This window comes from Pundamilia nyererei, unplaced genomic scaffold (genome assembly GCF_000239375.1).
Source record: "Pundamilia nyererei isolate P.nyererei 1_Seehausen unplaced genomic scaffold, PunNye1.0 scaffold00008, whole genome shotgun sequence".
Lineage (NCBI taxonomy): Eukaryota > Metazoa > Chordata > Actinopteri > Cichliformes > Cichlidae > Pundamilia > Pundamilia nyererei.
In genome coordinates, this window is record NW_005187409.1 from 6584093 (window position 1) to 6593855 (window position 9763).

Genomic DNA, 9763 nt, shown 5'->3' on the forward strand with positions numbered 1-9763 from the left:
GAATTGGCAGCTTTGCACATCTGGAAAGGCACCATCAGTGGTGGAGGGTATATAAAAGTTTTAAAGTAACATATACTCCCATCTGAACATCTTCCAAAAAAAAGAGCTGCATGTTTGAGCAAATCAATGCTAAATCACATACTGCATATATTAAAACAACATGGCTTCACAGTAGAAGAGTCTGGGAGGTAAACTGTCCTGCCTGCAGTCACCATCTGAACACATTTGGCATACGATGAAGAAGACGAAGGACTGTCGAGCTGCTAGAATAACAAGAACAACATTTCTCTCCCAGAAGTCCAACAACTGCTCTCCTCAGTTCCCAGATGTTTACAGGTTGTTGTTAAAATATATGTTTTCCATATTCTATTGTGAATAAAATATAGGTTTATGTGATTTCCAAATAATAGCATTCTGGTTTTAGTTATATTTTACATAGTTTACCAACTTAAAAAAAAAAAGATTGGAAAACATAATCTTTTTGTTTTCATTTAGTTTGTTTATTTTCTTAAGATGTACTATGTTTAACTATCAGTCACTGAGAGCTTCCACAGATTAAAAAACCCTCGGTATTCATCATTCTCTCCACTTGCCTCTGCTGTGTGTCCCTTTAATTAGTCTGGCAGAAACACTTATAAATGCAGCGCAGCATGACTAGCATAAAAAAGAACTCCTGTTGCATGTTTTTGTGTCCTATCAAGGTATATGTTATATTTGAACATTATTACTGCTGAGAGAAACTTCAGCCCTGCAGGTGATGTGTTTCATACTAGAAGAGAAGGAAGGGAAGGAAGTGGGCAGCCCACTTTATTCACATTTTTTTTTTCTTTTGGCTCAAATTAAATTACATACAGAATTTGAAATAATGAAAAAAAAAAAGAATACATGAAGTGAAAATGAGTTTATTAGTTATCAACCTGTGGACCAACCTCCTACACACAACTGCAACAAAACACATCTGAGCTGCACCATATCACAGTCTGCTGCACTCAGTGAGGGACTGCAGCGTGGGAGACTTTCCTGGACATGGCACCATGTTGGAGCTTCGTCTCCCCTCGGTTTGAACTCCTACGCTCATCGCCGAGCTCAGGCGGGAGTACAGCGCAGGTGTGTGCTTGTGTGCGGGTGTGTAGCGACCTCTAAACCAAAGTAAAAAGACACAGTGTGTGTGTCAGTTATGTCGGTGTGTGTGTGCGTGTGGAGCGTGTGTTTCCCTGTGCTTTTAACAGTGCGATATTGTCTCTTATCACACTCTGGCTGTAAATCAGTAGTAGTGGTGATGTCGGGTTGGGGCAGCTGTCACGGCTCAAGTCAAGATGAAGGAAAGGATTGAAAAGAGGAAGATAGAGAGGAGGGGGGTATGGGTAAAAGGAGGCGGGAGTTGAGGGGAGCTGCTGTCCGTGGGCCGTGGCCTCAGTCTCAGCCTGTCCTCCTCTCAGTGCTGGATGCGCCTGATGGACTGGATCTGGGGGGTCTGACAGTGGGAGCCCCAGTTCCTCCAGTGCTGGTAGTCTCCACTGTGTCTCTCACACTCCATGATGTACTGCTGGCCTCTGTAGCCAGGGTACTGGTAGCAGACAAAGCTGTGGGACAGATGGAGAGGGCAGCAGAGTCAGTTTTCAGTAGCTGCTGTCAGAATTAGGATTTAGTAATGGGAATAATATGTGCTGATGATGGATTTTAATTATTTAAAGAGTACAGTTTTATAGGCAGATGATGTTTAATGGTCACAAAATAGGGACTGCGATGAATATTTGGTTAGGGGTACCATCCCCATGTTCGTTTTTAGGGTGATACTTACGCGCCACACTGCACGTGCATGGAGCCGACTTCAGGCATCATCCATCCCATGGCCTGCAGAGAAGGGTAGTCATCACAGATCTCCACGCTGCGGCCCAAGAAGTTCTCCTTCTCAAAAATGAGCATGCGACTGCTCTGGTGGGACTGAACAGGACAGAAAAATCCAAGAGTTAGGTTTGAGATTTCAGGGTTCAAAAGGAGGATGTGGTTGGACCCTGAGAGAGTCGGGGTGTACTCACGGCGCAATAGATGGGGCGCAGAGACATGAGGCGCTCCACGTGGTAGGAGATGGAGCCGCTGTAAGCGTCCCAGTGGGGGTACTCTCCTCTCTCCATGATGAACTGCTGGCCCTGGAAGTCGTGGTGCTCGAAACCCACCCAGCTTCACAGAAGAGACACAGAGAGGCTGGTTTACATGATGCTCCCTTTAAGAGTTGGTCTGTAATGTAGGTTTTTGTACCGCTGATAAAATCTCGGCTCTTCTTTTTGTCTCCAAAGTGAGATTTACAGTAAAGAAACAACTTTTTTTTCAACTGCAGGTGAGCTACAATAAAAAAAAAAAACCCCACATCTTTGTATTCTTTTTACAAGAATTTTTAGTGTTTTTTTAGTGTTTGGAATAGATGTGATCAAAAGAGGATTAAGCCTATATATATTTCTTTAACTCTGTGCTGGTCCACTGGGTTTTGTTTTCATCTATTTGTTATTAGTAACAAAGAGAGTTTTGAGACTTACGCTCCGCTCTCCACCCTGATGGAGCGGATGTTGTCCAGTCCGCACTCCTGGATGTTGCAGCACTCGGAGGTGAACTCCAGGCACTTGCCCTGGAAGTGCTCCTGCTCAAACACGGTCACCTGTGGAGACAGGTCAAAGTGGGGAGGAGTTTAGATACTGCTGCTCCAAAGGCTATAATAAAACATTTCATATACACCTCCTCACGAGCATTTGTTTACCTTGAAGAAAGGAGCCATGCCCATTCCTGAGGTAACCAGGGGCTGGATCATTGGGGACCTTGTAGTTCTGTACATCTTTACTCCTGGATGTGTGGATGTAAAGTAAAGAACAGGAAGTTTTTGGTGAAACAGTGTCAGAGATAGTAATAATTAAAAATAATAATTTAAATAAAATAACCAGACAAAAACACGCTGGTGTTCGCGCTCACAGTAACTCCACCTCAAACTCCACCTTCTGCATCGTTTATGCTGCACAGCTACGACATTTGAAGGGTGGTCTGGCCATGAACAGCTAATTCACACTTTTAAAGCAAATATATATATATATATATTTTACAATCTGACTGACAGCAACATAAGTGTTTCACAGGTGTCACAAAGTGCTTTTGGATTTCAGTTTCTGTGTGAAAGCACCACCTGTCTGTCGGACCCTGAGCTGAGCTGAAAGCAGAGATGCAGCCTTACCTAGAATGGCACTTTATTGGAAGAGCTCGGGAGTGGTACGCGCCTACCGCCTGCCTCGCGTAGAGCTTTCAGAGAACCTGGCGCTTCAGTTTTATATCGACGGTCGGGGAGCGCGCCTACTTCTGCGCGTTCGCGCGTACGCTTCGGACCATGCAAGCTCTCCGTTTTGGCACAGTAACCATGCGCGCGCCGCCGGAGCTGCTGTGTGGCCTCTGGACGCTGTTGTCCCCCTCCAGCGTCTAGCTCAGCAGATCCTAAAGTGCTGCCGAGGCTCGGAAACAAAAGCCTCTCCAGTATGATCGGACCCCGGTCAGCAGTCCAGCGCGTGCCCCGCGCACAAAGGGTCGGGATCGGGGCGGAAAATGTGGGGATTAACGGCGCGGCAGAGAGCCACGCATAAAGTTTTAACTGGGTCGGTGTGAACGAGTGTACAGAAATGGAAGTGGAAAAGGTTTAAGTTTTCTCTTGTTTAATTAGTAGCATCTAATTGAAGCTGCTTAACCCTACTGATCTGGAAGTTTGACCTAAATTACCAGTCAGACAGACAAGTAAAACACAGTGTAACTGGTACCTTCCAGTTACATCCCAGTTTAAACACCTATTCATTCAAAGTCAGGTTAGATTGTGCAGCCTGTTGTTATGTTGCCAGTTGTTGTCTGTGGGACATGAAAAGGTTGTATACATCATACAGTAATTAACCTTTAAAAAGCATAAATACACATCTGACACTTTATTTAAAGGGCTGCTTTGTTTTATAGTTTTCGGTCAGGGTTATAAAACAGCTTACACATTTTTACTCTTCATACATTCTGTTCCTACAGTCTGGGGAACTTGGTTTTATTTTAAATCACACATTCAAGGGGAGACAGAAGACTAAACTGTCTGAAATCTAAACCTGACTACTTTTTAATTGGCCAGTCTGTGCTCCAGCTGGTGTCTGTCCTCCTCTGTCTCTGCCCATCCCCATCACCCTTGGTCCGTCCCTCTCTGATGATGTGGGGTTTCTTTTGTCTCTTGTCTCTGACCTCAGCGAGTTTGTTTCTCTTCCCATAATCCCTCTCCTATGTGCGCCAGCGTATAAAAGCGAGGGGCGCACTCCGAGCCACACACACTCTGAGTGAGGCTCGGCACAGGCATCGCACACACAGGTAAGGTACACGCTCACACGCCAGCAGGAGGTCCAGCAGCAAGCGGAAAGGGCATAGATTAGGTTTAAGCTTTCCTTTACCTTTAATTCATTTGAGTTCCTCAACAATCTCGTGGCAATACGAAAGGCTGCACTTATCACACGAATAAACAATCTCTCCCTATTTCTCCCGTTTCTCTTTCCACTCAGTAATCATGTCCAGCGGAGATAAATCCAAGACTTCCTCCCAGACTGACGGAAAGGCTGCCCAGAGCAAGAAGTCTGAGATGGGAATGATGTCCTACAAGGTGGGTGGTTCTCTCCTGTTTCAGATACAGATAACAGTGGCTACGCTGAAAAAATTCACATCACAGACCCTTACTGATGTTGTTCTAACGTATTACTTTCCTCCAGATGTACGTGTTCGACCAGGAGAACTTCCAGGGTCGCATGATCGAAATCAGCAATGAGTGCATGAATGTGTGTGAGATGGGCATGGACCGCGTGCGCTCCCTGCGTGTTGAATGTGGACCGTAAGTGTCAAATGAAATACACTTGTGTTTGTGCATCTAAGATTTAGATTGGTTGCTTCATGACGCTTCCTCGTCCGCAGCTTCGTGGGCTTCGAGCAGATGAACTTCTGCGGTGAGATGTACATCCTGGAGAAGGGAGAGTATCCCCGCTGGGACTCCTGGAGCAACTGCCAGAAGAACGATTACCTGCTGTCCTTCAGGCCCGTCAGAATGGTAAAAATCTTCTATTTCTTTAAAACGTCACTTTTTTTCCTCTTTAGACTCCCCTCTAAATAAAACCTCTGTCTCCCTCTATTTTCCCATGTGCCAGGACCCCGAGAAGCACAAGATCTGCCTGTATGAGGTTGGAGAGTTCAAGGGCCGCAAGATGGAGATCATGGACGATGACGTCCCCAGCCTGTTCTCCTATGGCTTCACCGACAGAGTGGGCAGCATCATTGTCAGCTGTGGAACGTGAGTGTCAAGCATCAGTGGAGCTTAAATACCAAATTTAAAGGCCATGAAAACAAATAAATTGACATGTTTCATCTTTTTTTCCCAGCTTTGTGGGATACCAGTTCCCTGGATACCGTGGCAGCCAGTACCTGCTGGAGAAGGGCGAATACAGGCACTTCAACGAATATGGCGCCCGCCATCCTCAGTTCCAGTCTGTGAGGCGTATCCGTGACATGCAGTGGCACCAACAGGGCTGCTACACCATGGCCAGCAAGTGAGGCTCAGGGAAGGAGAGAAAGAGAAAAAGCGGAGGTGAGGGAGAGGGGCGGAGGAAGCGGGAAAGGGGGAGAGACGTCTGAGGCCTTTACCTTAGTGCCTTAAGAAGGTCTTTGATCTAATGCAGTGAGGGGAAGGGTGAGGATCTATGTCTGCCCCTGACTGGAGAAAACACCTCAGTGGAAGGGCCAGCTGGACCACAAAACCATCAGACCACCCTCCATTCCTCTCTGTTTCTACTTTTCTCTTTCTCCCCTGTGGGCTGAGCTTTGCTTTCCTCCCTTTTCTTCTTTTATTTTTATTTTTAGTCCCTCGCTTCATTCCCCTCCACAGACCTCTGAGACACAGTAGAGGGAACAGAGTGTCTCTTACTGTTTTACATACACGATTCTCAGCTCAGGGTATGATGCACCATGGGAAACTGAGTCCTTAGAGCCCCCTGCTCCCTCGTCTTCCTGCCCCTGTGCATTGCACACCCTCTCTGCTGTACAGAATCCTGGCCAAGTTTTCAATAAAAAGGAAAATCTTGATTTCAAAGATGTCGTTGTTGTTACTTATTACATAGAAATCACTTAAATTAATATAAATCAATAACACATCATTTAAAAAATGGATAAAAATGTGGACAGCCGGACACTTAAATTTTTGTTTTTCTTTATTTTAATAATGCGAGCCAGTGTTTCTTCTGTGCGATTACAGTTTTCAGTGTCAACATATGGTTGTTAAAAATTCATTGAATAAACACTGATGTTTTTTCTGGTTTGGGTTTGTTAAACTTTTGCATACTCAGCTTTAAAAACCTCCCAGTGCCACAATGCTTTGTGTTGCATAGAAAAAGAGTCAGTTGGGCAGCAGAGCAGTTTCAGACATGTGATTCTGATCATGTGACTGCTGCATCGTGCACAGGCTCTGCATAACAAGAGGTCCCATCGAAATTTCTGTTTTGAATTGAATATAAAACACAAACTCATTTCCTTTAAACTGCTTTTATATATGGTAAAACCCACAAACCAAAACATCTTAATAGCGATGAATCTACCAGAGTTATCACAGTTTTTTATTTTCTAGTTTTGTATTTTCTACGTAGTTATTAATTTTATTTCGTTTTGAGTTTTTGTTTTTAATTCAGTTTCTAGAGTGGATTTTCTTGTTTTGGTTTAGTTTTTATTGAAAATGCTTAGTTCTACTTGTTTTTTTTAATTGTTTATTTAGTATTTTCAGCATTAATTTTAGTCTTTTTAGTTGCAGGGCATATGTCAGAGGCAGGATTCAGGAAAATGACCAAAGGTATTACAATAAAAATGCAGAACTTTTTGAAAGCAGTTTAGTAGACATCCGGAGTCTCAATAAATGCGTCCATCAGTGACTAAGAAATACTGAAACTAAGGATCGTTTCTCTATTTTAACTCAATTTTAGCTTTTCAAGTTAACAAAAGTGTTTTAGTTAGTTTTAATTTTTCCCCAAATTTTTATATTTATTCATATTTTAATTTAAATAAAGTTTTTTCTACATCTAGTTTTAGTTTTTAGTTAATTCTAACCTCGCCAAGCATAAAATTCAATAAAAAATTTAAATGTTGAAATTAAAATATAATGTTCAACTGCTTTTAGTTCAAATATTGAACTAGCCAATCACATGGCAGCAACTTAATGTATTTATGCCCGTAGACATGGTCAGGACGATGTGCTGAAGTTTAAATCGAGCATCAGAATGAGGATGAAAGCTGATTTAAGTGACTTTGAATGTGGCACGGTTGTTGGTTGTTGGTGCCAGACGGGCTGATCTGAGTGTTTCAGAAACTGCTGATCTGCTGGGATTTTCCCACACAACCGTCTCTAGGGTTTACAGAAAATGCTTCAAAGAACAGGAAAGATCCAGGGAGCAGCAGTTCATTGGAAAAAAATCTCTTGTTGATGCCAGAGGTCAGAGGAGGCTGACCAGAGTGCTTCGGGTTAGAAGGAAAGGCAACAGTAACTCGCTTTACCCTTGTGTTGTCCTCGGGATTCCCATATACTTGTTTGCCATTCGCCTACGGGTCATTTTTGACCTGAGGACAACAAAAGAGCATATCTGGGCAATCAGCCATCAGCAACAGAAGACCACACCAGGTGCCACACCTGTCAGCTGTGTGATGAGTCTACTGAAACATTTGAATGATCAGAATTTGGCATAAACAACATGTAATAGCTGCCATCAGCCGCAATCCAAATGCTTTACAGCACGGCAGATTTTAGAGCTCAGTGTATCTTTGTTTAATACCTTAATTTCCTTAAAGATTGGTTATGTAGATTACTAATGAATACAAATATAGAAAAGTTGATCAGTTTAAAAATATATTATATCCACGTCATCCTCCTTATGTGTAGCAGTTGGTCCTTCTAGTACTTCATTGTCCATCAAACTAGTCTGGGTCTTTATCAGGTCATAATAATTGAACAATTTGTCCATTTTATATATGTTTTATTAATTAAAAACAGGTCTATGATTTTACAAACAAGCTTTTACACTCGAAGAACAAACACTCATATAAAAATACATCTAAAAAACTGAAAATGGTAAATGTGAAGCTGCTGATATGTTTGACATATTTATCTACTGTACATATTACACCTTTAAATTCGTACATGTGCAGTCTTTGTTAGCTACAACAGTTTTTTTGTTTCATTACTTTTTAATACAAAAATATAATTTGAGATGCATGCTCTTAAGAGCAAATGAAGGATGTCCACTACAGAGTAGTGTGATGCTTAGCCAGGCAGTTGCGTAATGTCTGTCTGACACGTGGACTGGTCAGCGGGACATCATTCGCACAAACTCTGAAAGAGACGAGAAAAGAAGTGAGAGAGAAAACAGAGGAGGATAAACACGATCAGTCAACTGATCCCATCAAGGCCTTCCCACACCTTCAAAGTCCACCAGGCCATCTCCGTTCAGGTCAGCATCTTTGAGGATCTCGTTGATCTCTCTGTTAGTCACTTGTTCTCCCATTAGCTTCTTCATGGCCTCACGCAGCTCCGTTAAACTGATCTGGCCATCACCATTAGAGTCAAACTGGATACAGACAGAAAGAAACAGTCCTTTTAAGCACAATTATGAATATTCTTTAATTATTTACTTATTATGTTTATTGTGTTTTGCTCATGCATTTGTGACTTTAATAACACAAAATATTAAAGTTTTATAATCTAGGAAATCTTCATTTTTAACAGAAATATTCCTCATGCATTGTTGTAGGTTTGTCGGCCACTAACATGATGAGAAAACTGCCCTGAAAGGTCAAATGACAACTAAAAACAGTGAAGGTTTCGTTCCTCTCAGACGTTTGTTTTGCACTTACTGTGTTTCTTTTTGGATTCATTTGCTGTAACCTAACCTTCATAGCTCTCGTTTCTTTATATGTGAATATATTTTAGTCTTTCGCACCTGTTTGGCCTGCTATAGCAGGAAAAATGAAGGTGTCATTAAACACTGATGTGTTTGTTTTTGTTGGTTTGTGTTGTGTATCTGTATGTTTTTGCTTATTGTTTTATGTTTTATGTGACCTGCCTTGGGACATAAGGTGAAGTTTAATATTTTTGCTATGAACTGACATGCTGACATCTAATGTATCTGGTAAATTGATGCACATTAACATACAGTATACTATTCAAAGGTAAAAAAAAAAATGAAGTGGCTCTGTTTGCTATTCCACTGAGTGAGCATGCACAATGCCAGGATCCTGAAACGGTCTAACCTGAGTGAATCCAGCCATCATTAAACTATGCATACCTGTGATTTTTCTGCTATGAAATGTCACAATATCTGCTGTGAAAAAAGCCTACCTCCCACTTATGGTTACAAAGATCGGCTTGTTTATTTGAACCCATAATGAAGGTCTGCAAAGGAGAAATGAGCTTGACTTGTTCCATAAACAAACTGCACAGTAATAAATTATTATTTTTATCCAAGTTTCATTCCAGAAACTCCCTGCACGCTTCTATTTCTTCTTTTATATTTGAAGGGTTATGCTTAGTCTTATTTGTTTATCGTTCCCAATGGATTCTGATTTACAGGCCTCCCCCACAACTGATATTTTCATAGCAGCAAAGTCACATGCTACAATCCAATTCTGCTGTTAATAAAGTCACTGCAATTAAATTTATGTTTAGGTCTTTATGTTGTAAATGACAGCATGT

General features: G+C 42.0%; 3 protein-coding genes across 3 annotated transcripts in view; 1 reads left to right on the forward strand and 2 right to left on the reverse strand.

Moving 5' to 3' along the window:
• Positions 1–1435: 1435 nt before the first annotated feature.
• Positions 1436–2827, reverse strand: cryba1l1 (crystallin, beta A1, like 1). Its single transcript, XM_005723177.1, has 5 exons — positions 2753–2827; positions 2535–2653; positions 2040–2181; positions 1802–1944; positions 1436–1583 (listed from the first exon to the last, which is right to left on the reverse strand). Exons 1-5 carry the CDS (start codon positions 2825–2827, stop codon positions 1436–1438), a joined length of 627 nt encoding a protein of 208 aa, XP_005723234.1.
• A 1454-nt stretch (positions 2828–4281) lies between these two features.
• On the forward strand, positions 4282–5606 carry LOC102202919 (beta-crystallin B1-like). The gene is made up of 6 exons (XM_005723178.1): positions 4282–4365; positions 4554–4651; positions 4758–4876; positions 4957–5089; positions 5187–5329; positions 5418–5606. The coding sequence occupies exons 2-6, from the start codon at positions 4559–4561 to the stop codon at positions 5587–5589; spliced, it is 660 nt and encodes a 219-aa protein (XP_005723235.1). The 5' UTR covers positions 4282–4365; positions 4554–4558; the 3' UTR covers positions 5590–5606.
• A 2431-nt stretch (positions 5607–8037) lies between these two features.
• LOC102193317 (calcium-binding protein 2-like) overlaps positions 8038–9763 on the reverse strand; it is a 12448-nt gene continuing 10722 nt past the window's right edge. The window contains exons 5-7 of the mRNA XM_013916193.1: positions 8840–8856; positions 8492–8639; positions 8038–8404 (exon numbers count right to left, since the gene is read on the reverse strand). Of these exons, the coding sequence (XP_013771647.1) occupies positions 8379–8404; positions 8492–8639; positions 8840–8856 (191 nt within the window). The 3' untranslated portion in view covers positions 8038–8378. The remainder of the gene's footprint in view (positions 8405–8491; positions 8640–8839; positions 8857–9763) is intronic.

Excerpts from the sequence above, each read along its gene's own strand:
- LOC102202919 (XM_005723178.1), top strand. The coding sequence starts at position 4,559 with ATGTCCAGCGGAGATAAATCCAAGACTTCCTCCCAGACTGACGGAAAG. Across the intron at positions 4,652-4,757 it reads TGGGAATGATGTCCTACAAG|ATGTACGTGTTCGACCAGGA; the intron begins GTGGGTGGTTCT and ends ACTTTCCTCCAG. Across the intron at positions 5,090-5,186 it reads CCTTCAGGCCCGTCAGAATG|GACCCCGAGAAGCACAAGAT; the intron begins GTAAAAATCTTC and ends CCCATGTGCCAG.
- cryba1l1 (XM_005723177.1), bottom strand. The coding sequence starts at position 2,827 with ATGTACAGAACTACAAGGTCCCCAATGATCCAGCCCCTGGTTACCTCA. Across the intron at positions 2,654-2,752 it reads GCATGGCTCCTTTCTTCAAG|GTGACCGTGTTTGAGCAGGA; the intron begins GTAAACAAATGC and ends CTGTCTCCACAG. Across the intron at positions 2,182-2,534 it reads ATCAGGGTGGAGAGCGGAGC|CTGGGTGGGTTTCGAGCACC; the intron begins GTAAGTCTCAAA and ends TCTTCTGTGAAG.